General features: G+C 43.4%; 1 protein-coding gene across 4 annotated transcripts in view; it reads left to right on the forward strand.

The window, feature by feature from the left end:
* sema4d (sema domain, immunoglobulin domain (Ig), transmembrane domain (TM) and short cytoplasmic domain, (semaphorin) 4D) overlaps window positions 1-27,689 on the forward strand; it is a 157,644-nt gene that overhangs the window by 83,789 nt on the left and 46,166 nt on the right. For all 4 annotated transcript variants that reach the window (XM_055632878.1, XM_055632880.1, XM_055632877.1 and 1 more), the window contains 7 exons: window positions 11,113-11,258; window positions 15,385-15,447; window positions 19,067-19,165; window positions 19,251-19,344; window positions 20,296-20,397; window positions 23,097-23,248; window positions 25,284-25,459. In XM_055632878.1, coding sequence (XP_055488853.1) covers window positions 11,113-11,258; window positions 15,385-15,447; window positions 19,067-19,165; window positions 19,251-19,344; window positions 20,296-20,397; window positions 23,097-23,248; window positions 25,284-25,459 — 832 coding nt within the window. The remainder of the gene's footprint in view (window positions 1-11,112; window positions 11,259-15,384; window positions 15,448-19,066; window positions 19,166-19,250; window positions 19,345-20,295; window positions 20,398-23,096; window positions 23,249-25,283; window positions 25,460-27,689) is intronic.

Raw genomic sequence — 27,689 nt, forward strand, 5'->3', positions numbered from 1 at the left:
CCTCTGTAACTACATTTTCCAGAGGGAAATATACCAGGTCCCTAAAAGAGTGCTCCTAATTTTACTATAACTTTGTTATCCTTTCTGCCATATTGCTAAACTAATATTCTCAACCACCTTCTACGGTAACTATAAGTTTTGCTTGGGAGTTGTGACTGACTTCCCTGACCTGAAGAAGTGGTGAATCTGTTTACTTGAGTACCAGCAGAGTGCATTACTCAGTTGACGTTACTCATAGAGTAGGTAATGTGTCTAACGGAAGCTCAAATCTACTTGTTTAAATTTCAGAAATTTCATTGTTTAAACGTTCAGAATATGTTTTAAAAGATCACCCTCTAACTATGAATTCAGAGCTGTGTACCAGAGGCAAAGTTTAAAGGAACATGCTTGTGAAATATTATATCACCCAGTCTCATTTTAATGCTCTCGGCAAATTGGGATCGACTTCTGAGCTTCCAACTTTTAGCAATTTTAAAACTGAATCTGGGTAACCTGTCAGATGAGTAGGTTTTAATGTTCTTTAATTGTTAGAGACTGTTGTTAGAAAATAATCTCACCACTAACCTGAGAACTGCGCTTCAAATTTATATTTTGTTTGTAATAAGCTCGGTCAAGATGATTTTTAAAATGAATTTTACAATACTCTGATAAGACTGTAGAAAATAGGAAAAATTGTTGTACAGCTTTAAAAAAAAAAAAAAAAAGATTGATTACTTCATTAATTTAACTTGAATTCCCCCTCAAAAAAAAAAGTCCCTTGTTTCTCCCTGATTGGGTTAGTTATTTCTTAAACTGAATGGCTTGGTGCTGTCCCAGACATCATGCACGTGATTGCAGCCTCTCTGTCTCCCTTGCTGTTCTAGTCTCCCCATGTTTCCTGTCCATGACTTTTCACTTGTTACTAGTATAGCTTTTATTAGCAATTTCACAGGATTGGCGTAGTTGTATTTATTGTTCATGAAATTGCTGGAAAGGCAGCCTATAGCTCTAAAAGCTCACTAACACTTTAGATTCTCGGAGCTACCATTTTTGTCATGGAATTATGACTTGAGAACCAAATGTGAGGGTGCCAATTGATGTTTCTGACAGTGAGTGTTCGAAACTCATACAGCATGGAGGTCTATCAGTTTTCTGTTATTCCGAGCAAAATCTGAATTATCGCAACATTTTTACACGTTTATTTTCCCCTACATTTGGGTGTAAATAAATGGCTGATTATTTTTTTTTTTAAAAAGTCATAATTGAAATGGCAGAACAAATCTTTGTGGATTGAAGCATTCTGTGTTTTAAAGGTTATTTCTGGCTCGCGCAAAGTCTTAAATACATTTAACCACAAAAATGCGAAGGAAATAGGCAACGTTTCGGGCCAAAACCCCAACACAAGGGTTTCGGCCCGAAACGTTGCCTGTTTCCTTCGCTCCATAGATGCTGCTGCCCCCGCTGAGTTTCTCCAGCATTTTGTGTACCTTCGATTTTCCAGCATCTGCAGTTCCTTCTTAAATACATTTAACCACGGCGGGACTTTTATAAATTTTTTTATAAATGCCAGTTCCCATGGTCATTCAATTTTAACTTATTTTTATCATTATTTGGGGATTTACTTAAATTCATCTAGCTGCAGTTTTTTCCCCTCTAACATGTCGTCCCTGTTCACTGTGATCTGACATTTCAAACGTTAATGGAACTACGTATATATTTGATCTAAAAATAAACTGCTGGAGGAACTCTGTGTTTCAGGCAGCATCAGTTAGGGCCCTTCTTCAGATTGTTTGAGTAAAGGGGAAAGAGTGGGGTAAGAGCTGACAAGTGAATGGTGGATCTCCATAAGGATGGTTTGATTGGCAGATGTCAGGTGGGGTAAGAAGGGTGAAGACAGGGGGTGATAAGTGGAGAAGACAAAGGGATGAAAATGGTGGAATCCGATAAGAGGAAGGAGAGGAATGAAATGAAGAACGAGAGTGAGGGATTGTGTGTGAGGCGATATGTGACCCAGAGAAGGGACAGGTGGCTGTTTGACAAGTGGAGGAGGGGAAAGAAACTGTGTGTTAGGGCTGAGGTGAGTAGGAGAGTGAAGCTGTGTGACGAAGGAGAGGGGGGAGTTTCCCTGAAATTGAATAATTTAATGTTCATGCCATTGGGTTATAGGCTACCGTGAAATACGAAAATACTGTTCTTCGAGCTTGCATGTGGCTTCACTATAGCACTGGAGGAGGATGAGCACAGTCAGATTGTATGGGAAGGGGAATTGAAATAGAGCTGCCACTGCCTCTGGCAGACAGAGTGCAAGTGTTCAGCAAAGTAGTCTCCTCGACATGCTGCTGTCCCTGGCTATCAGTTTAAGATCCAACTTGAGTCTAACAGTAGCCCCCGTCACCTAGTTTTTAAATGTGCCACAGAAATAACCTGTGGTTCAAAATGTCCTTGCAAATGTGTTCCGTCACTGTGCTGAGCTGTAGGGATTTTAATAATGGTCTGAAGCATGTACTGTAGATCAATACCCAGAGCCATGTTGAGTTTAACGAAGCGCTTGCACCCTAAGGCAGAGCTAGTTCTTAACGAACATGGATACTTTCAATGGCTGTAAATGGGAGTGTCAGTGGAGTTCTTTTAAACTGTCAATACAGACATCTTTGATTTCATATTGCGATTCTAAGTCACTGCTTGAGGACATTAAGTAATCAAGGAAAGAGCAATCACATACCTTGCAATTAAAAATAAAAGCATTCTGCTTTTCCACTGTTTTGAGTTCATTCAGATTTTGCTGAATGAATTTGCTGAATAGATTTATAGTTGCTAATTTAAAAATACTCCAGCATTTTTTAATGTGGAGCAAGGAAAACACATTTTGCAAGATTTTAGTATGCAGCAGCTTTGGAAATCTTTGAATTAATGAACCAGACTATGCAGGATTTCTGTGTGAATGCAGAAGCCCCAAACCTGCTGAGATTTGCTGGATTCCGCACGGAATCTTTCTCGGAATCCAGCAGTGGAATGTTGTTCTGCCAGGATCCAGGAGCCGCGTACTGAAGAATTCTATCCTGCCAGGTGGTAGTATCCTAAAAATGGACTTTGTGTCGAGGAAGTATATTGTATTTAAAATCGGTGCTCTCCTACTGAAGCAATTAGCAGTGTTTACTTTTATTAAGGTGGTGCATAATTTGGATAGCAACACATTATGAACCAAATTGTCAGTTTGCTTTAACTGAGGACAACTTCCTATTCCACCTTATCACACCCACAATCTAGATAATCTTCTCTGGTTTCAAATAATTTTAATAGTTTTGTGTCTGATAGTTGGTTGTAGTTGCAGTAAAATGTGTCCTGCCTTGCCCAAATCCTTTTATCATAATCTTCTATTTTTGGCTCCAATTCTCTGCCTAGTCCCATCAGTAGAGGATTCAAAACATGCCTTTACAGCCAAATCTTTGAATACCTCCATTAACTCTTCCACCAGTGTCTAAATGACAATAGCTCCCTTAGATACCATCTATATATTACTAAAATTCTGTTCTTGACCGGTTTTGGCTTTCTGTGCTGCGATTTCCGAGAGTACGCCGCCACCTACGGCCGTCATTTTTGGCCACCTCGCTCAGCGCCCCCCTCCGCCGCATGTGTGCCGAGGATTTTTCCCGTCGATGAAAATGGAGAGATATTAATGTTTTTTACAAAATTCCCCATTCTCTCTGCTGCCCCTGCTGGAGGGAGGGGGAGGGACTATAAAACCAGGAAGTGGTGTGCCTCAATCAGTCTCTGGAAGTGGTGTGCCTCAATCAGTCTCTGCAAGTGGTGTGCCTCAATCAGAGCTCTGAATGACACTGACAAATGTCTACAGCACTGTGAGTACCCTTAATTTGGTTTGAAAATGAAAATATGGTTAGAGGTAAAAAAAAGCACTGCCTGCAAATGGTTGTTTGGGTTGAAGTAAAAAGGCACTCTCTCTCTCCCCCCCCCCTCCCTCCCTCCCCCCCTCCCCCCCCTCTCCTCTCCCCCCCTCTCCTCTCCTCTCCCCCCCCCCCCTCTCCTCTCCCCCCCTCTCCCTCTCCCCCCCCTCTCCTCTCCCCTCTCTCTCTCCCCCCCTCCCCCTCTCCCCTCCCTCCCTCCTCCCTCTCTCTCCCCCCTCCTCAATCCCCCCCCTCCCTCTCCTCTCCCCCTCCCTCCCTCTCACCCCCCCTCTCCTCTCCCCCCTCCCCTCTCCTCCCCCCCCCCTCTCCCTCCCCCCTCCTCCCCCCCTCTCCCCCCCCCTCCCCTCTCCCCCCCCCTCCTCCCCCCCTCCCCCCTCCTCTCCTCTCCCCTCCCCCCTCCCCTCTCCTCCTCCCTCCCCTCTCTCTCTCCCCTCCTCCTCTCCCCCTCCCTCTCCCCCCCCCCCTCTCTCCCCCTCCCCCCTCCCCTCTCCCCCTCCTCCCCTCTCCTCCCCCCCTCCCTCTCCTCACCCCCCCCCCCTCTCCTCACCCCCCTCCCTCCCTCCCCCCTCACTCCCTCCCCCCTCCCTCGCCTCACCCCCCTCCCCTCTCCCTCACCCCCTCCCTCTCCCTCTCTCTCCCCCCCCCCCTCTCTGCCTCTCCCCACCCCCCGCCCCCCCCCCCTCTCCCCCCCTCTCCCTCCCCCCCTCTCCTCGTCCCCCCTCCCCTCTCCTCCCCTCTCCCTCTCCTCCCCCTCTCCCCCCCTCTCCTCTCCCCCCCCCCTCTCCCCCCCCGCCCTCTCTCCTCTCCCCCCCTCCCTCTCCCCCTCCCCCCTCCCCTCCCCTCCTCTCCCCCTCCCCCCCCTCCCTCCCCCCCCCCCTCCCCCCTCCTCTCCCCTCTCACCCCCTCTCCCCTCTCCTCCTCCCCCCCCTCCCTCTCCTCTCCCCCCTCCCTCTCCTCTCCCCCCCCTCCCGCTCCCCTCACTCTCTCACTCCCCCCCCCCCTCTCCTCTCCTCTCCCCTCCCCCCCCTCTCCTCTCCCCCCTCCCTCCCCCCCCTCCTCTCCTCTCTCCCCCCCTCTCCTCCTCCCTCTCCCCCCCTCCCTCCCCCCCTCCCCCCTCTCCCCCCTCCCTCTCCTCCTCCCTCCCCCCCTCTCCCCTCTCCTCCCCTCTCTCCTCTCCTCTCCTCCCCTCCCTCCCTCCTGCCCTCTCTCCTCCCCCCCCCCTCTCCCATCTCCCCTCCTCTCCTCCCCCCCCCCCGGCCCCCCCCCCCCTCCCCCCCCTCCCCCCCCTCCTCCCCCCCCCCCTCTCCTCTCCCCCCCCTCTCCTCTCCCCCCCCTCTCCTCTCCCCCCCTCCCTCCCTCTCCCCCCTCTCTCCCTCCTCCCCCCCTCCTCCCTCCCTCCTCCCCCCCTCCCTCTCCTCCTCTCCCTCTCCCCCCTCCCTCTCCTCTCCCCCTCCCTCTCCTCTCCCCCCTCCCTCTCCTCCCCCCCCTCCCTCTCCCTCCCCCCTCCCCCCCCCCCTCTCCCCCCCCTCCTCCCTCTCCTCACCCCCCTCCCTCCCCCCCCCCTCTTCCCCACTCCCTCCCTCCCCCCCTCCCTCTCCACTCCCCCCCCCCTCTCTCCCCCCCCCCTCTCCTCTCCCTCGCCTCCCCCCCCTCCCCCTCCCCCCCCCCCCCCCCCCCCCCCCCCCCCCCCCATTTCCCCCCCCTCCCTCCCTCCCCCCCTCCCTCCCCCCCCCCCCCCCCTCCCCCCCCTCTCCTCCACCCCCTCCCTCTCCTCTCCCCCTCCCTCTCCTCCCCCCCCTCCCTCCCCCTCCCTCCTCCCTCTCCTCCCCCCCTCCCCCTCTCCCTCTCTCCCCCCCCCCCCTCCTCCTCTCCCCCTCCCCTCCTCTCCCCCCCCCCCTCATCTCACCCCCCCCCCCCCCCCTCACCGTCCATCCCCTCCCTCTCCCTCTCGCCCCCTCCCTGCACCTCCCCCTCCCCTCTCCCCCCCCCCCCCCCCCCCCCCTCCATTAGCGTGAGTGTGGGGGAGGGGGTGGTAGTTAGTGTGTGACGCTGCATGCCGCCTCCCGCAAATTATTGATTTGCAGTCCATGTGCTGACATGAGGTAGAATATTTTAGCAAGGGACCCGATATAATGTGCACAAACAAATTGCTGGAGAAAGTCAGCAGGTCGAGCACCATCTGTGGAGGCATCTTGTGTATTAATCATGAATCCATGTTTATAGCACTGAATTGCTGCTTCAGGTGCAATGCAGGAAATGTGGCAGCCATTTTGCACTCACTGAAACTCATGATGTGATTTTAAAAAATGAGAAAATATGTCAATTGTGTGGATCATTAATATCATATTTTAATTAAAAATGTAAAATCCTGAGAAGCCATGGCAGTGTTTTGCATTTTTAAGCTATTGCATTGAATATTATTTTTGGGGTAATTACCTGACCTTTGGACAGCTGTATTGCACTGGGCCTTGGGCTATCATTTTAGCTTGAACTTTCACCTTGCCCTATCCTTCGACCTAGAGAAGTTCTGCATAATGCCCGTGAGTGTTTCTGTGAATGGGCCTCTAAGCGTTGCCAAGCAACAAATTGTAAAGCAACCATTTACATTGTTAGGAGAAACACAGCTGTGGCAGAAAGAGCACATACAAAGCTCAGTATTTCAGTTAGACAAGAACAAAAAACAAAAATCTGTGCCTGGTGTAGGATACTTTTGGACTGGGGTTTTTTTTGGGGAAGAGAAAGATATCATCAAATCACACCACAACTGCTGTTGTCTTCAGGTTTGGCTTCCTTTTCCAAAATAAATGGTTGGTGAGAACGTGACTGTTGAAAGTAAAGAGTCAGCAGTATTCAAAATTTGAAGAGATGTTTTCTTTCTGTTCTTCATTTAGATGGAAGTTACTTGTGCAACCAGGTCTTTATTCTCTTGTAAACTCCCCTTTTCTCTCTTGGTGCACAGTTGTTCTGTGCTTGCACAGACGGGCTTTAATTTGAAGACTTGTTTGTCTTTTGAGACAGTCAAGTGGTTATTGATACTCTATTATAACTTTTCTACCTCCTTTGGAAAATGCAACATTATAACCCTTCATCTCTAATCCCCAACTCCTTTTGATTTACTTGAGATGTAAGTGATCACACCACCTCGAGGTGATCTTTCACGTGTGTAGTGAGTGGCTTGCCTGCCAATGCAAGGGAAATGCATTCTGTTGGCATTACTTATTGTTGGGTTTAATATTGTTTCAACAGTCAGCTGATGGGCCAGAGCCTAAACAGAGTGGTTCAGATCCTGGCCTGAATGGGCGTTTACTCCCAATATCTGTGGCCTTGGTGGGAGGGGTTTTGCTTTTCTTGGTATTGGTTTGTTATTGTAATGTCCATAGAGATGTAGTGGAAATGCCTTTTGGCATGCTAACAGGCAAATCATACTATACATGCATACAATCAAACCATATGCAAACCATACACAAAGTGAAGCAGAGTGCAGAATGTAGTGTGACAGCTGCAGAGAATGGGCAAAAATAAAGTGCTAGGATCATACCGAGGTAGAATATTGTGTTTGAGGTCTGATAGCAGGGAAGAAGTGTTCCTCATTCAGGTGATACATGATTTCAACCATTTATACACCTGCCCGAGGGGAGATGAAGGAATTACCAAGGTGTACATAGATCACACAAGCGTAACAGCACAAGAACAGGCCAATTGGTCTGATGTGGACTTGCCCAATAATGTTCTTTTTGCACATTTCTGTAGTCTATATATTTACACTCTTCTCTCCTCAATTTCCCACTGGCTATTGGGAGGCCAATAGCCCTACAGTCTACATCATTGCAGTGATCTTTGTTTATGTTGGCTACTTTCCTGAGGCAGTGAAGTGCGGGTGAGTCGATTGTGCACGTGGAGCCTGGTTTGTGTGATGGACTGGTCTGCATCCATACCTCTAATTTCTTACGGACTTTGAAATCCTCGAAAACAAAGTGGCGATACATTCCGACTAGGATGCTTTCTTTCCTGCGTTTGAAGTAGGGTCGAACCAAAGGGTAGTCTGCCATTTCCCTCTGTGATTCGTTGTTCCTCCAGATACTGTTTGATCCATTGAGTTCCACCAGCCGTTTCCTTTTTGCTCAAGATTCACCATCTGCATTCTCTTATCTCCTCTTGGGTAATACAATGACTCGTTGTTTGAGTTCAACAAGAATTTGCATTTTAACAGCAAGAAATCGTTGCACTTAAAAATACAATAATGTCCACATTCAAGACCATCTAAAAATTAAGTATAATTTGTATCGGAAGGAACTACAGATGCTGGTATACAATAAAGATGGACACAAAATGCTGGAGTAACTCAGCGGGACAGGCAGCATCTCTGGAGTGAAGGAATGAGTCTGTCTGAGACTCGGAGGTACACAAGACGTCTGAAGAAGGATCTCGATCTGAAAAGTCACCCATTCCTTCTCTCCAGTGATGCTGCCTGTTCCGCTGAGTTACTCCAGCATTTTGTGTCTGAGTATAATTTGCCATTGTTCAATTACGCAGACTAATTTAGCAACATTAATAATGCCCTTCATGGGCGTTATATTGTTTAGGGTGTATAGTGAGGAAAATGATTAAAATCTAACCTGAATTTAAAAAAGTGGAAACAAAAAAAATTTAAGGGAGATTGCAAGATCATTCATATCTGGAGCCAATTAAAATTAAACTACATTACATCATTTTTCTAAAGGGAAGTGCTACTGACCAACGTTTTGCCACTGCAGTGTCATCTGTACCAGAGCTAACATTTTGTGTTTGTAATATGAACGGGAAGTTGTGGAAAACTGTGTGAAACCACAGGATGCACAGTCCTGTTACCCTTTAATCACTTTTTAATAGATTTAAGTGAGAGGTAATGTAATGTTGCATTTTAGACCAGAGGTCTTTAAACAGTGGCATGAGATCACCTGCCACTCACTATAGCTCACATACCATTAATATTCAACCATCCTCTGTCCAAACCCAATGTTGGATTCTTTCTCTCTCCATCCCCTTTCCCACTCCCTCAAACAACCCAACTCTGGGAGTGAATCCTGATCCTACTTGGCACAGTTTTCTAGGATTGGAGCTAATGCTGTCTTTGATTCTGATGCCTCCTGCATTTTACAAGTAAATATTCTAAAATGCGACACCTTATTGGTAAAGTTGTAAAAGTGACTCAGTCTGATTCCCCCCTCGTCGCTGCACCAAATGTCGCAGGCAACTTTTTTTGAATTTTTTCTGAATTACGTAATTATCAAGAAATTAAATCCGCACGGATTTCCTCGAACTTGCACAAATGCGAATCAGAAATTTATTCTGATGAGATGCATCTCAGATTAGTAAGGCGCTGTGTGGACTATCTGAGCCTGCACAGAGTGGTACACACAGCAAACTCCATCATAGTCAGCCCGTACTTCCATCCAGTCTATCTTCACAGTGTATTGTATCTGGAAGGCTGGAAGTGTCGACAGGGAAAATTAGCTAATCCCTTTTTTCTGTTCAACCTTCTGGTAGAAGATGCAAGAGCTTGAAACACAACGTCCAGATTTAAGAATGACTTCTTCCCCACTGTTTTTAAACTCCTTAACCAGTCACCTCTTTATAACTCCTTCCTGGAGGTACCGCCATGTACTCTTTACTCTTATCTGACCTCATTCATATATTCATTTATTGTATGTCAATATTTTTGTACTACTTTAAATGCACTACAGTAGTATCCCATTCTACTATTTTGCTTTTTTTTGTTGTATCTCTCATTACTGTATCTGGTTTACTCTGAGCTTCATGTGATCAAGGAAATTCTCATGCTGCTGTATATGGCAATAGACTAATCTCATTTTAGGACAGGACTAGCCCAGGATGCCAACTTGTCATGTTGGCAAGGTAGGCCTAAGGGCCTGTTTCCATGCTGTATAGCTCTATGATGGCTGTCCCCGTGGATTGTCACCTTGTCGTGGTGGAGAAGCTTGTGTGGTCTGGAGTCGTCTGCCATCGTTGCGTCTGGAGCTATGCTCCTGGTAGGGTCACCCATGGGGGGGGGTAAGATTGAGGGGGAATTCTCTGACAAAGAGCAATCCAACCAACACCTTAATGGTGGAACAGGCGGAGGATGATGGCTGGCTTTAGTGGAGCCAATCCAACCAAGACCTCAACGGCTGGGAAGGCGGATGAAGGCTGCAGCAGAAAAGGGTCCCCGGTCATTCTGACCCAGATCTGTCAAGGGCCGTGTGGTGGCTGATCTGTGCACCAGTCTCCCCACGTTAAACAAAGCCATGCACAGGCGTCCTCCATGAGAGGACAGTCATGCTCGTTTTGAGTGACCGCCGATGATGATAGCGTTGTGACTCAATGAAAATATTATTGTGCAGATGCAGGTTAGAAAATGATCTATGATTATGATTAATGTAGCCTGATCAGAATTTGACTACATCTTGAGCAGAACATATATAGCATCAATTAGACCAGTATTGTGGCTCTTTCAGAAATGATAATGAATGATTGCTAGATTGTCCGGGTTAGAACAAAAGACCAAATAAAACTACCCATCACAAACACTATTTGAACTGCCGTTAAATTTTACTGGTCATTTATGAATTGTAAGAAACCACATTTTCTCAGCGTCAAACATTAACCTCCATCTCAGAAGACCATGTGAGGTCAGATATGCTGAACAATGAACGGAAGCTGGCAGTCTCTGAGAACATCGACTAGAACTGACCAGGGAAAGAATTTTAACTGATCATCCTTGGACACATCTGAACTTAATGTTTTTTCTCTCCCCCTCTCTCTTCTCCCCCCCCCCCCCCCCCCCCCCCCCCCCCCCTCCCTACCCACATTCTCTCTCAAGGCTTTGTTTGGATCAGATTTGAATTTATAGTCCATGTGCAGATACATCATTTATTGAGCCCTCCCTTTTCATCTGTGCATTGATTGCCTCGTATTGTGTTTTGAATTGAATTCTGTCTTTGCTTTGTGTACTAGTCATGTCTCTACTATTTATTTCATTCCCCTTACATGTTTTTCCTCTACCTGCTAAATTTTTGTAAGGTGTCCTTGAGACTCTTGAAAGGCGCCCATAAATAAAATGTATTATTATTATTATTATTTGGTGCTTAAATCATAAAATGCAGTGCTGAATAATAATTTTAAAGTCATCTTGTTAAAACTTGGTACTAATGTTCATTATGATTATTTGCAGAGGTGTCTTTGGTTACTTTTTCTGTTACTGGGGTGTCAAATTACTCTACACTGTTGCTTAATGAAGATCAAGGAGTGTTGTATGTGGGTGCCCAGGAAGCCATCTTTGCTGTGAACATGTCGGACATTTCGGATAAAAAACATGAGGTAATTTTTTAGTAATATATACTTGTCAATTGATCTCCTCAAACTCTTTGCATTTGTTGCTGCTTTTACCTGTCAGGTGTTTGGCCAGCACCATGTTGCTTCCCAACCTTTCTGCGTCCTCTATCCTGCATTAGGGAACTGTTATACCCCTTTATATTATACACTTTTCTGAGTTTGGTGTTATGTGGTATAATTCCAAGAATGTCAGCAGGGCTTGAGTATGTCTTCCAGAGTTTTTTCAGGAAGTGGGGTTTTGGTTGCAAAAACTTGTTCAAAATCAATAAAAACTGAACCCAATCATTCAACATTTATTTTGTGACTCCCACCCATGCCTACCTATTTAAAGATGTAGATGGCTCCATCCCTAGATGTTGTTCTACTTAAATCCCATAAGTAGGATCCTGTTCTTGCATATTATAATCTATCAATAACCCATCTCTTCTTAATTTCATTGGCAAACATGATATTCCACCTTTGCCCATGTCAAATGTTTGATGTAAATGGAAAACAGAAATCCCGGCCCAAACCCCTTGGGCACACCATTATACACATCAAAGCACCGTACATTACCAAAACCACGCCTCCCTCCCCTGCTTCTCGCCCCTCCCCCTCCCTTCCACTCTCCCTCCATCTCCTCTGTGCCCCACCTGCACTCTCACCTGTTTCTCCCCTCCCCTTCCACCTATAATCCTTCCTCTAGCTTCACAATGCAAAATGCATCCTTTTGTCTCACTCCTTCTGCCTTTCCATCGCTGGCCTATCAAACCCAGTCCCTCACCTATATCCACCTATAACTTGCAAGACTTTGTCCTGCTCCTATCTTCCACCCTTTCTATCCCCCCCCCCCCCCCCCCCCCACCCCCATCCCCACCACAATCAATCTGATGAAGTATTCCAACCCAAAATGTCAGCTATCCATGTTCTCCAAAGATGCTGCCTGATCTGCTGAGTTATTCCAGTCTTTTTTGTAAACCTGTATTTGCAATTCCTTGTTTCTACATCAAACACACTGTCTGATTGGAAAAACATTTTAAAGTTGTATTTTGCTTGAGCTGTGCATTTCATGTTCTAAGCCTTAAATTACAAAGCATTCTTGTTTGCAGCACTTTGGCAAACATCTTGAGAAACTCACATGTGTGCTAGCTGAATTAGTGCTAGTTATATTCTCAAAGAACAAAACACTATCTGTAATAAATCCAAGTTGGCTGTCCCTATGTAGCTCTTAACTGTGGAGATGAGACCTGTAATTTTCTGGTTTGTTTCTTGCTGATTTTAGAAGACAACTAATATTCATCATTCTCTGGACAACTGTCACGGTTTCCATTGTAACGATTTTTGTAATACTATGACTTTCACTCCGCTTTTAGGCAGCCCCTATTTGGTGTGAATATGATGAGGGGCTTGTGACGTTTCTAATTTTTAATCCGATGGGTCTGCAGTTAATTATCTAACATAAGTAGTGCTCATAATATTACTTAATATTGCATTAAAATTGAGAGACTAGACACGTGGTCCATGTTATTGGGTAAGAAAGAACTGCAGATGCTGGTTTAAATCGAAGGTAGACACAAAATACTGGAATAACTCAGCGGGACAGGCAGCATCTCTGGAGAGAAGGAATGGGTGATGTTTCGGGTAGAGACCCTTCTTCAGACTGATGTCAGAGGAGTGTGTGGGACAAAGAGAATGTAGTCGGAGACAGTAAGACTCGTGGTAGAACTGGGAAGGGGGAAGTCTGACCTTTCTGTCTTGGGCCTCCTCCATTGTCAGAGTGAGGCCCAGCACAAATTGAAGGAACAGCACCTCATATTTCGCTTGGGTAGATTACACCCTAGCGGTATGAACATTGACTTCTCTAACTTCAAATAGCCCTTGCTTTCCTTCTCTATCCCCCCTCCCCCTTCCCAGTTCCCCCACCAGGCTTACTGTCTCTGGCTACATTCTCCTTGTCCCACACACTCCCCTGACATCAGTCTGAAGAAGGGTCTCGACCAGAAACGTCACCCATTCGTTCTCTCCAGAGATACTGCCTGTCCCGCTGAGTTACTCCAGCATTTTGTGTCTGGTCCATGTCATTGTTATGTTTTATTCAGACTTCCTTCTAACCTACTTCGTATCCATTTACCATATTGTCCTGTTCCCTTCCCCCATTTATACTAGGCTTGCTTCCCTTTAAATGCATCTTGAAATTTGGTCGCCTCCATTCACTCTGGGCAAATAATTCCCAGAATTGTTGGGTTTGGTTTTAACTACATTATTATTATAGAATCTTAAAACAGGAGAAGGCCATTATGTAGTACATTTTGTTTGTACATTGTGTTTGTCCCAGCTGAAAAATAACTAATTCCACCTTCCAACAGCAGGTCGGCCGCGAGGGCATGGCTCTTCAAGTACACATCCGAGTGCTTTTTAAATATTTTGTCTTTAAAGTTTTTGTCTTTATCAGCCTTTCTTCTTTGGGTGAAAAATATTCCCTCATTCATTTGATTCTTCTGATAATGGATATGGATCCTTAACATTGTTCTATCTAGGCCCTGAAATGTTATAAATCTCACTAGAATCACCTCTGTTCAGAAGAAAACTACCCATGTTTACCCATTTTTTACCTCAAGTCTGCAATTTGCCAGTCTTTGTAGGTGTTGTGTTGCATACCGTTCTACCACAGCCTTTTTATCTGTTATTTGGAATGTTAGAACAATGGGGAGAAGTATTATTAATGGCCTGTACAACTCCATACTGATCTAAAGACTAAAATTATGATGGAAATCTGAAATAAAAGCAAGGCAAATGGAGAGGTCTGGCATGTCAGGCAGCATGTGTGGGAAGAGAAACGGTTATCATTTCTCGCTGTGATTTTTTAGCAGAATGGTCATCAACCAGTTCTTTGGTATGTTTGTGTTTTTCTCTCCAATAGGTGCTGCTTGGCCTGTTGACGCATTTCTAGCAATATTTAAAAAAATCCACACAGCAGGATTTTTCTTTTTCTCCGCAGTGTTATTTCTTCCCTGTACGTTCCCTTTTTTTTGAATCTCCGAATGTATTGGGTCATGAATCTCTGGATTAAGAACCATGTGCCCATTTTCTGACCTTGTGGCTAGACCCATCCAAATGTTACTGCAGTCAGAAGCTTTCCTCCTGCCAGCCATACTGCCAGTTTTTGCCAAATGTAAATTTAATCACGATCCCTTACATTTAAGCCAAAATCGTGAATATATTGGAAAAAGTATGGGACTGAGTCTTGTGGAACGCAATTCTACAATAGGCTTCTGAGCAGTTACAAAAAAACCCCACCATCAATTGTTGCTGTTTGCTTTCTGCTACAGAGCATGCTTTACAGCCAATTGGCCACTCTCCCTTAGACGCAATGGAAGTTTGCATGTTCAACCAATTGTCATGTGGAACTTGTCCAAAGCTTATTATAATTTAAGTGGAACACAAATATACTTTCCTCAAAATCCTCAAAAGCAGCAATTTCTGTAATAAAGGAATAACTTTGAATAACACTCATGGATGTTCACAACCACCCAGAACTTGTCCAAAATAAAAAAAATAAGAAATTGATCAAGCTTGGGTGAATAAATTTACTTAATTTAATGAACTTTTCACCTCCACATGTGTTTTTTTTCTCCCCATTTATTTCAATGGGTTCTCCTGTACTTGCCCTCTGTTCATTCCCAGGTACAGGCTAAGGAGCAGTAAAGTCTCTAAAATTTTACCCTGTTAGATTCCATGTGGATTTAACTGGGTGGAACAAAGACCAGTGTTGACTGTTGGTCTGAGAAATTGGTGGAAATATGGCCTTGTTATTGGGTGTAGGATTGGAGGGACCTTTCTGCCACATTACTTTTGATGAAGTAGAAATGTTTTGTGACTTGTGCAATCGTTTGAACTGTGAGCAGGTTTGTTTATCTTTGAGAATTCTCTTGGAAATGTATCCCATCCAAATGAACACTTCAATATATTAATTATAATAGCACTGTTCTGATGACATTGTTTTTAAGATGAATCAAGCCTAAGAATACCAGCCATGTTAGCTGACGATTCTGGGCAATTACAGTAGAATGTCAATCCTGTACTTCTGGCTTATTTCCAACATTTATTACTGTGGCTGTACTTTTTCTTTTAGGTCTTCTGGAAAGTCTCAGAAGAGCAACAACGTAACTGTGCTGCTAAAGGGAAATCCAAAGAGGTAATCTTTCAAATGATCAGATTGTAAATGTCCCAAGATATAAAATGAAGTGGTTAATCAAGATTTGAAAAAAGCTGCAAAGTCAAAGTATCCTTTATTGTTATTCAGACCTTTCGGTCTGAACGAAATTTTGTTGCTTTGCAGTCATACATATAATAAAAATAACAAAACACAATAAACACAAATTTAACATCCACCACAGTGAGTTCACCAGGCACCTCCCCACTGTGATGGAAGGCAAAAGTCTTAAAGTCTTTGTCTCTTCCCTCCTTGTTCTCCCTCTGCGTTGAGGCGATCCAGGCCTCTGATGTTGTGACCCCACCGGGTGATGGTAAGTAAGTCCCGCAGCTCAACCGTGCTCCGCGAACAGGCCGGTTCAAACTCCGCGGCCCGGGGCGTTCGAAGCTGCCGAAGCTGCCACCCTCCAGTCCAGCGGCGTCCTATTAGCAGCTCACCAGAAAGCAGTCTCCTGTCCCTCCCTCTGACTTAATTCACCTGTTGGAATGTTTTATTTTGAACAATTTGTGTTTTGTATGTGCTTTGAAGGTGTGTGCTTTGTTCAGTTCCTTGCCCTATTCTCTGTACACCTGTGGCGAGATGCAATGGCAATTTGATCTTTACATTCCAAAGGAAGTGGTGGGGGGGAGGGGGGATAGAAAAACTCCTGTCCTCAGCTGCTGTAGAGATGTCCCACCATCTAGGGAGCCAGTCTGGCCTTCTAGGTCGTCTTCTACTTCTCCAATTTCACCTGTACATCCTCCAATTCAAGTGCCATGCATTTGGTGCACATCATGAGATGTCCTTTACATTGGAGAAAACAAATTCAGCTCAGGGGACCATTGTTAGAGACATTCTTGACAGTGATCCTAAACATAAGAACGCAAGTGACGGAGGGATTGGGACAAGAGTAGGCCATTTGGCCCATCGGGCCCAGCTTCCCTCAGTTATTCAACATGGAAAGGTGATCCAGGAAATATCACTTTTTTTTGCAAGTTTCCCCATAACCCCAATTCCCTGACCTTCCATAAATCAACATCAATTTAAAAAATGCCTGAAGATCTAGCTTCTTGACTCACTTTAAATGAGCTGTGCAGAGTTCATGCTTTGGATAATGAAGTACCAAAGTCTACAGAGAGATTTAGGCCATTTGGAAGAATGGGCTGAAAGATGGCAGATGGAGTTTAATGCTGATAAGTGTGAGGTGTTGCATCTTGACAGGACAAATCAAAATAGGACGTACATGGTAAATGGTAGCGAATTGAGGAATGCAATTGAACAGAGGGATCTAGGAATAACTGTGCATAGTTCTCTGAAAGTGGAATCTCATGTAGATAGGGTGGTAAAGAAAGCTTTTGGTGTGCTGGCCTTTATAAATCAGAACATTGAGTATAGAAGTTGGGATGTAATGTTAAAATTGTACAAGGCATTGGTGAGACCAATTCTGGAGTATGGTGTACAATTTTGGTCACCCAATTATAGGAAGGATGTCAACAAAATAGAGATAGTACAGAGGAGATTTACTAGAATGTTGCCTGGGTTTCAGCAACTAAGTTACAGAGGAAGGTTGAATAAGTTAGGTCTTTATTCTCTGGAGCGCAGAAGGTTAAGGGGGGACTTGATAGAGGTCTTTAAAATGATGAGAGGGATAGACAGAGTTGACGTGGACAAGCTTTTCCCATTGAGAGTAGGGAAGATTCAAACAAGAGGACATGGCTTGAGAACTAAGGGACAGAAGTTTAGGGCTAACATGAGGAGGAACTTTTTTACTCAGAGAGTGGTAGCTGTGTGGAATGAGCTTCCAGTGGAAGTGGTGGAGGCAGGTTCGATTTTATCATTTAAAAATAAATTGGATAGGTATATGGACGGGACAGGAATGGAGGGTTATGGTCTGAGTGCAGGTAGATGGGACTAGGGGAAAATAATTGTTCGGCATGGACTAGAAGGGCCGAGATGGCCTGTTTCCACGCTGTAATTGTTATATGGTTATTAACGTAAATAACAGAAATAATAATTCAGCACAAACAGAAACACTTGGGAGCCTGGTTGTAGAATCTTCTGAACTTAAAGTGTATGAAGTTTTTATAATCCTCAGCACAAGGAAAACACCAAGTAATTAAATACAATTTCAATAGTCATAATTACATAGTTATGTTCAATGTTTTTAGTGTGGACAATTGTGTCCATAGAATTGGATATTTATAGCGGGAGCACATCTTAACTAACAAGACCATCTGAATATTCAGACGCCTTTGGGGCCATCTAGTTCACATTAATACCTTAAAGGTTTCTGAATCCCGTTTGTAATTACAATATAATGAGGACTGATTGAGCACACAAATATCAAGGTACTGTTTGACACAACATGCCTATGATCATGTGTGATGTCAGGAAGAAACAAAGTACCCAGTCTGGAATCTCCCATATAACCATATAACAATTACAGCACGGAAACGGGGCATTTCGGCCCTTCGTGCCGAACACTTAGCCACTGACACAGTGGTGTACAATATCTTGCTTCAATATACGTGATGCTTGGCTTGATGTAGGCCAGTTGAGATAGCTCTATTGTTTGTACATTTAGTTTACGCATATGATGGTGCTTCATGATCATGTTAGTTTCTGAGTCGTTGGCCCTGAGAGCCAGTGGTTTGCTCTGTTCACATACAGATATGTTTATTTATATAGCTTTGTGGTTTCAGGGATGTTTGAAACTTGCCTTGCATGCCTGTAATCTTAAACTTTATACTTTGTACCAATAGCAGCATCTCCTTAAACCTTCTCAAGTCTGTGATGGGGAATTCCAGAAAGTCACCACACTCTGTGCAAAGTTCCTGCACACCTCAGTTTAAACTTGTGGTTACCTGTCATTTTAGTTCAACATCCGAATTCCAATCTTTCTACCTGTTAACCTCTTTCACAGTTCCAGCAAAGCCTCTGTAAGTTTGGGGAGCAGTGGCTCATCTTCCATTCAGTAAAGTTGCAGTTGAATTCTGCAATTTCAGATAACCAGGTTACCCTGGTCGTGCTAGAATTGATCCGTTCCCCTTATTGTCATGCACCTTTAATATTAGCTCAGTTTATATCTCCCCGCAGGCATAACATGATCTGCTGACTCTTTCCAGCATATTCCTTTATTTCAGTGTTCAGTTTTTCCCTTTCTCTTGCTGCCTATTCAGCTTTATTGCTTAATTACTTAAGCAAGATGAACTATGATTTATATGCATTCATCATTTTCTCTTAGATGTCAAAAACAGGTTTGGTATGAACTGGACAAAATGATGTTCTTTCCTTGCCTAAACATTTCTTTTTGTTCTCATCCTTCCTTGCAACTTATCACTTGCTTGTTTTCTCTCTTTTCCAGTTCTGATATAAGTTCATTGCTCAGAAACATGAACCCCATTTTTCTCTCTCTGCAGATGCTGCCCTACCATTGAGTATGCCCAGCATTTTCTATTTTATTTTGTATCATGTTTATTCTTGATACATCGCTGGGTCACCAAACAAAGTTCTGGAAACAAGCTGTAATGATCATCAGAACTAAGATCTGTAAATACATTGACTTAACATATCGTTATTAGCAATTGACTGATAACTGAATGCATTTATTATTTTTCTGTAGACTGAATGCTTGAACTACGTACGAATCTTGCACGAATATGATGATGAAAGACTCTATGTGTGTGGGACTTTTGCATTTCAACCAACTTGTGATTACCTTGTAAGTATGAATTTTTAACATTTGGTGGAACTTATTCTGCTTCATCAATTTAAACAACTTATTTGACTCTTTTTTGTATTCATAGTCGATTAAGAGTTTTACTCTGCAACAGAGAACTGAGGAAGGCAAGGGCAAATGTCCATTTGATCCTGCTCAAAAATACACCTCCATAATGGTTGGTAAGTATTCAGTTGTAAGTTGTGCACTTGTTCAGCATGTACATTTTAATCTACATGAAATTATTGTCATTTTCTTTATTAATTTATTTGTCTAAAGAGAGACGTAGTTTAAAGAAAATACTGCAATTAAGTGCAATCAAACTGATGTCACGAGGTAGGAAAGGCTTATGGTACTTTCCAGGCCTGGCTTGTATGGTTGTCTGAAAATAGTTTTTGCTGGAGAGAAGTCTTTCTTTAACTAGAAGCTTCTCTGCTGTATGACTTTGCGTCTTCTATGGATTAAAATTATTGATGACAACGGACTTTCAAGAATAATTTGGACAGATAAATAGATAGAAAGGACATGGGTGAAATGCAGACAAATGGGACTAACCCAGAATGCCAATGTGGTCTAGATGGGTCAAAGGGCCAGTTTCCTTGCTGTATAGCTCTATGACTTTATAACCACTTCTTGCCATCTGGGCTCAGCACTAACAAGAGTACCTACAGTTCGACAATGCTTCTCAGTGGGAACCATGAATTCAGAGCAATAATACTGAACCATTGCTGAGATTCAAGTCAAGATACATTGCAGAGAAGAGCATAACTTATTACTTAAATGTGTGTGCCCTTATCTGTGACCTGACATGTAAAAATGTGCTAAACGATGTTGACATGCTACACACCCACGAACAGAACAACGTCGGAGAGAAGAGAAAAGAAAAAATAAAAGTCCAACTCGCAACCTCTAGTATCTATTCATATTTTCCTCCCATCTTTGTGAGAAAGTGGCATTTTGTTACTCCATGGTATGCAATGCAAAATTAAAGATGAAAGGGTGCAAGTAGGTTATTCTACAATTAAAAATGAAAAGCAGTACAAATTGTTTAAAAATATTTCCATTATGTAGAGCGAATATAGCTAAAAATGTTTATCTGTTTTGTATTGAAAGATCCTTTTGTACTGTTTCAGATCACGAGCTTTACTCAGGAACAGCATACAATTTTCTAGGAAGTGAGGCTGTCATCCTACGGGGTAATTTAAGGACGGACTATTCAATACCCTGGTTAAATGGTGAGTATTGAGTTGTGGATTCCAGGCAGTGTTTTGATCATAATTTCATGCACATCAGTACTAAACAAGTATCTCAACCCTGGCTAACTACAAACCATGCTTTTTGTAGAGATTTACAAAAATTAGTCGTGACGTTCCTTGTATTGCAATTATGAATGTACTTCAGAAGAACTTTAGGCTTGGTGATCTGATGCAATCTGAGGTTGTGAAAGACATTACAGTTGCAGGTGTTTAATTTATCTCTTGGTAAATCCAGATTGATGGTGTTAAAATACAAATAAATTTATCAATATTGAAGCAAAAAAATTGCCAGGAACATAACTGCAAAATAAAGCTACGTTGATTTGTGAACCAAGTCCTTTTGAATCATAGTGGAATGCATCCACTAAAACGCGTTGACTGTTCTGCACCATATAACCATATAACAATTACAGCACGGAAACAGGCCATCTCGGCCCTACAAGTCCGTGCCGAACAACTTTTTTTCCCCTTAGTCCCACCTGCCTGCACTCATACCATAACCCTCCATTCCCTTCTCATCCATATGCCTATCCAATTTATTTTTAAATGTTACCAACGAACCTGCCACCACCACTTCCACTGGAAGCTCATTCCACACCGCTACCACTCTCTGAGTAAAGAATTTCCCCCTCATGTTACCCCTAAACTTCTGTCCCTTAATTCTGAAGTCATGTCCTCTTGTTTGAATCTTCCCTAGTCTCAAAGGGAAAAGCTTGTCCACATCAACTCTGTCTATCCCTCTCATCATTTTAAAGACCTCTATCAAGTCCCCCCCCTTAACCTTCTGTGCTCCAGAGAATAAAGACCTAAATTATTCAATCTATCTCTGTAACTTAGTTGTTGAAACCCAGGCAACATTCTAGTAAATCTCCTCTGTACTCTCTCTATTTTGTTGACATCCTTCCTATAATTGGGCGACCAAAATTGTACACCATACTCCAGATTTGGTCTCACCAATGCCTTGTACAATTTTAATATTACATCCCAGCTTCTATACTCAATGCTCTGATTTATAAAGGCTAGCATACCAAAAGCTTTCTTTACCACCCTATCTATATGAGATTACACCTTCAAGGAACTATGCACGGTTATTCCCAGATCCCTCTGTTCAACTGTATTCTTCAATTCCCTACCATTTACCATGTACGTCCTATTTTGATTTGTCCTGCCAAGGTGTAGCACCTCACATTTATCAGCATTAAACTCCATCTGCCATCTTTCAGCCCATTTTTCCAAATGGCCTAAATTACTCTGTAGACTTTGGAAATCCTCTTCATTATCCACTACACCCCCTATCTTGGTATCATCTGCATACTTACTAATCCAATTTACTACCCCTTCATCCAGATCATTGATGTACATGACAAACAACAAAGGACCCAACACAGATCCCTGAGGCACCCCACTAGTCACCTGCCTCCAACCCGACAAACAGCCATCCACCATTACCCTCTGGTTTCTCCCATTCAGCCACTGTTGAATCCATCTTGCTATTCCGGTATTTATACACAACAGTTTAACCTTCTTAACCAATCTTCCATGAGGAACCTTGTCAAAGGCCTTACTAAAGTCCATATAGACAACATCCACTGCTTTACCCTCGTCAATTTCCCTAGTAACCTCTTCAAAAAATTCAAGAAGATTAGTCAAACATGACCTTCCAGGCACAAATCCATGTTGACTGTTCCTAATCAGACCCTGTTTATCCAGATGCTTATATATGTTATCTCTAAGTATCTTTTCCATTAATTTGCCCACCACTGAGGTCAAACTAACAGGTCTATAATTGCTAGGTTTACTCCTTGAAGCCTTTTTAAACAATGGAACAACATGCGCAGTACGCCAATCCTCGGGGACTAATGACATTTGAAATAATGACAATCCCGTTTCTAATGACATTTGAAATATTTCTGTCATAGCCCCGGCTATTTCTACACTAACTTCCCTCAATGTCCTAGGGAATTTCCTGTCAGGACCTGGAGACTTATCCACTTTTATATTTTTCAAAAGTGTCAGTACTTCTTTTACTTTGAAACTCATAGTATCCATAGCTACTCTACTCGTTTCCCTTACCTCACATAATTCAATATCCTTCTCCTTGGTGAATACCGAAGAAAAGAAATTGTTCAATATCTCCCCCATCTCTTTTGGCTCTGCAGATAGCTGCCCACTCTGTCTCTCCAATGGACCATTTTTTGGATCAACACCAGTTAGATTTCTGCAAGTGTCAACATGACGAACCAATTGTGGGTGTGTTTTATTTTGTGGAGGAAAGTTGTAATCAAAAGTGGACTCGAAACAACACCGAACTGGAACTTTGATTTAATATCCAGTTTATTAAATGACATATTTGGACACAACAAGAGTTTATTTGTCTATGGATGTGAGAGCCATACTCTGCAGTAGAAACAAGAATGTTTTGCCTTGAGTCATTAATGTTCTTGAAAACTGCAGATAATCCATTGTGGGGTTTTTTCTCGATAGTTTGTGTCAACAAATGTTTTATGTGTGTTTCTCTGCATTCCAGTTGCTTTGCTGATATAAAATGTTAACCCCACAATGATTCCTGGGGATATTGGGATAAACATTATGGAGATTTGTGTTTCCTTCTGTACTTTTTTTGACATGGAACATTCAAAATCTTCCATCACCAAGATTCTGTGTGCTGCTTTCCGCAGAGCCGAGTTTTGTTTATTCGGACGTAATAAGAGAGAGTGAAAGCGATTTGGATGGTGGTGATGATAAGATCTATTTCTTCTTCACCGAAGTATCTGTTGAATATGAATTTTATAATCGCATTCTTGTCCCAAGAATAGCTCGAGTGTGCAAGGTAAGATCGGACATACTTTACTAAATGTAATCAGTGTTAAGTTTTGAAATAACTTTTGTAAGATAAAACCTTGCTTGCAAATCTATTCTTGTTGCCATGATCACTGGTACTGTGTAAAGTTATTTATACTGACAGTGGCAATCAATGAATGTGGTTCCCGCTCCTACCCAGCTTTCAGTGCTCATCCTCATTCATGTTTCAATGCATTCACCATACGATCCAACAGATTTCCTGTCCATCTCGCTCCAAACCCACCAGATTGTGGGGTGGTGAGATTAATGGTTAGGAACTGGTTTACAATGAGTGAATTCCATGTACAGAGAGAGAAATTGGGAAAGAAGGAATGGACTAAGATTACAAGATAATTTTAACAATCTTTTTTAGCATTTTCTGAAATTTACTGGGGCAAATAAAACTTGTCCATATATATATAGCGGCAACATTTTCAATTCCAGATTTTTTTTTAATAGTAATTAATATTGATTGCTTGGTTAAAAGGATATTTGGCTTGAAATGGACAAGACCACATTTTCAGTAGTGAGTTTCTTTGTGTCCAATCTGCAGATGTAGCAACTTTAAATTGTCCTTTTCACTGGCAACTGAAGCGGTATTTGTTTCTCTGATGACATACTAGTTTGCTCATTTGATTACCTGCCATAATCTGAAGCTTCTGGGCCACATAGATACAAAACTCTGATTTACTGTGGTGTGTGCTGAAGTTGATAATGCATGTTTGGTTGGGTTGCTGTTGAAAGAATGATTTCTCTGAGCTCAACATAGATTTTTGATTTTTTTTAATGTGGGTTAGATAGCCATGGCTAGCTGTTTAATGTCAATAGTCAATAGTCAATTTAATTGTCATTTGGACCCCTTGAGGTCCAAACGAAATGCCGTTTCTGCAGCCATACATTACAAACAAATAGACCCCAGACACAACATAATTTACATTTTACTTAAACATCCATCACATTGCTGTGATGGAAGGCCAAAAAAAAACTTATCTCTCCACTGCACTCTTCCCCCCCCCCCCCCCCCCCCCCCCCCCCCCCCCGATGACAGAGTCAAAGTCAAAGCCCCCGACTGGCGATGGCGATTGTCCCGCGGCCATTAAAGCCACGCCGGGTGGTGCGAGGTCGCACACCGGGTCTTGATGTTGGAGCCCCCGGCGTGCGCTTGCAGAGTCCCGCGGCCATTCCAAGCCGCGCAGGGCAGTGATGTTAGGCCCCGCTCCAGGAGCTCTTCGACCCCGCAACTCGGGCGGGAGAAGTCGCCGTTGCAGGAGCCCTGAAAAGCGGTCTCCCTCCAGGGACCCGCGGGCTCCCGGTGCCGCCGTCCACAGACCCGCAGTTGCAGCCTCCGAATCATCAGCAGCAGCAGCAGCAGCGCTCCACCACCGCTCCACCCGCTCTGGACTCTGCCAGCTCCGCGACGGTGAGGTGAGTCGGCATCAGAGTCCCCGGCTTCTTCTGTTGGAGGCCGCTCCTCATTGCAGCCCCAACGACAACTGAGACCCGACAAGAAAAGGTCGGGTCTCCAGTGCAGGGAGAGATTTAAAAGTTACCCCCTCCCTCCCACCCCACACACACACCCCAACAAAAAAAATAACAAAAACTACATATAAACATAGACAAAAAATAATTAAAACGCGGACGGGCTGCAGAGGCCGCTGCTGACAAGAGTCGCGCCGCCTACCGGAATGGCTGCAATCAATAGTAATGACTGCAATCAATAGTAATGAAGACAGTGGATATGCCTGCATTATCCCATTGTGGAAACTAAATGTTGGTTGTGTCTTCGCAAGCAAACAAATTTGAAAGAGAAAGTTAATTATAAAACTCCATCTGCTCAATATTGATGATCAGGAAGATTACGAAACATCAAATATACATTACTTGTGTTTGAATTTGAAATATTTTGTTTTCCACTGATTTAATTTGAAGATCGTCATTTACGGATATTAAATACCTGCATGTATTATAAAACTATTTGAAATGTGCAAAAAACTTGTATTTATATCCATGTTGATAAAATTCAGGGTGACCAAGGAGGATTAAGAATTCTGCAAAAAAGATGGACATCATTTCTTAAAGCTCGGCTGGTTTGCTCTCAGCCTGGGTCCAATTTTGTCTTCAACGTCATTCAGGATGCATTTATTTTAAAATCTCCAAATTGGAAGGAGACCGTGTTTTATGGTGTATTTACATCACAATGGTATGTAGCTGTTTTTTTTTATTACCCAGGTTTTCAATACCAGTTAATTAATGACAAAGTGCTGGAGTAGGGGCCTGAACCGAGCCGTCACCTACCCATGTTCTCCAGGGATGCCGCCTGACCCACTGAGTTACTCTGTATGCCAGCATTTTTTTTTTTTGTAAACCAACATCTGCAGTTTCTTGTATCAGCTTAAAATAGTGTTATTTGATGACTGTGCTCATGCCAGGACCTACCCATTTTCACTAGTGAAGACTTGATTTGCAGAGCTCGCACGAGTCCAAGTTAGCAGCAGCATCTTCTGCCCAGCCAGAGCCAGCTGTGTCTCCCCCACATATGCCTCTCCCAGCCCCATGATGTCCCAGTGGATGACTTGCAAAGTCCAACTAAGCAATGTGATTTCAGACAGCCCAGTCTCCTGTGCCTGCACCAAATTAATCCAAAGATAAATGCTGGAGTAACTCAGCGGGACAGGCAGCATCTCTGCAGAGAAGGAATGGGTGATTTAAACCAGCATCTGCAGTTCTTTCCTACACCAGATTAAACCACACTCACTCAGCATTCAGATAAATGGGCTCAGCATTCAGATAACTCCATGGGAAGTAGTTAGTTGCAGGGGCAGAGGCCAGTAGTTGTTTTTATTTACTTCAGGCAGTTATAAAAATTTTAATTCATTTTTGGTGAGTGAATATGCTTTTTTCACTTAAATGTAAAATATTAATATATTTTTTAATTGCTAGTGTTGATGGACAAATGTCAAAGTTATTTTGAAGCCTGAGTGTCTGGGGTGGTGGAAGAAGGCGAAGAAGTCATGGGGGGAAGGAAAGGGATGTAATGGCTCACTGGCAACTGTGGGTGTATGTGCTCTGTGCCAAGATAGTTCCTTGCTGAATTAATGAGAGCTGGGTAACAGGAGCCAGGCTAGAACAGTTAGACAAAAAAAGACACCAAGTGCTTGAGTAACTCATCAGGTCAGGGAGCATCTCTGGAGAACATAGATGGGTGTTGGTTCAGGTTGGGATTGATTATGGTATTTCGGGCAGTTGGCCAGCGTATTCATGGTCACTGAAGATCTACCCTTTTTATTAGTATTGCCCATTGGTTTTCACTCTATACATCAATCAGTAGGTTCACCCTATGTATGTGTGTTGTTCAGTGGTTGTGCTTCTGTAGAGTTTCATATTTCACACCTGATGAGTTGAAATATTTTCAAGTTCAGGGCAGCATGGGGCACAGCGGTAGAGTTGCTACTTTACAGCACCAGAGTCCCGGGTTTGATCCTGACTATGGGTGCTGTCTGTATGGAGTTTGTACGTTCTCCCCTTGACCTGCATGAGTTTTATCAGAGATCTTTGGTTTCTTCCCACACTCCAAAAACTTACAGGTTTGTAGGTTAATTAGCTTGGCATTAATGTAAATAGTCCCTCGTGTTAATGTGCGGGGATCGGTGTGGACTCGGAAGGGCCTGTTTCTGCGTTATCTCTAAACTAAACTCATCAAAACGCCTCAGAAAAGACATCATTGGACTTCCTTCATTCTTCACATTCCTGCATACTCTGAGTTTTTATGGAAAGTCCATATCCCTCTATACCTATCCTATTCATGTACCTGTCTGAATGTTTCTTAAACATTGGGATCCTTTGTGTAAAGGACTGTCACATGTACCAAGATACAGTGAAAAGCTTTTATTTGTATGCTATCCAATTAAAATAGATCATTCCATACACAAGTCCAATTGGCTAGTCCAATTTAGGGGCTAGTGGAGTCAACGGATATGGGGAGAAGGCAGGCACGGGTTATTGATAGGGGACGATCAGCCATGATCACAATGAATGGCGGTGCTGGCTCGAAGGGCCGAATGGCCTCCTCCTGCACCTATTTTTTATGTTTCTATGGCCATGCACAAGTACAACAGATAGTGAAAGGAGTGGAATACCAAGATGCAGAATATAGTTACAGCATTATAGTTAACGAGAAAAAGTCCAGCGTCTGCAATAAAGATCAAGACAACCCCATAACTTACAGAAAGGCCATTCATTGGACTGATAACAGAGGTGAAGAAGCAGTTCCTAAGTCTGGAGTCAAACCTTTGTATCTTCAGCCTGACAGGAGAAGAGGAAATGACTGGGGTCTAAATGGCCCTTGATTATGTTGGCTGCTTTCCCAAGGCAAAGTGTGATGTCAATGGTGGAGTGTTTGATCTGTGTGATGGACGGGTACATCAACACCT

This window comes from Leucoraja erinacea, chromosome 3 (genome assembly GCF_028641065.1).
Source record: "Leucoraja erinacea ecotype New England chromosome 3, Leri_hhj_1, whole genome shotgun sequence".
In the NCBI taxonomy this organism is placed as follows: Eukaryota; Metazoa; Chordata; class Chondrichthyes; order Rajiformes; family Rajidae; genus Leucoraja; species Leucoraja erinaceus.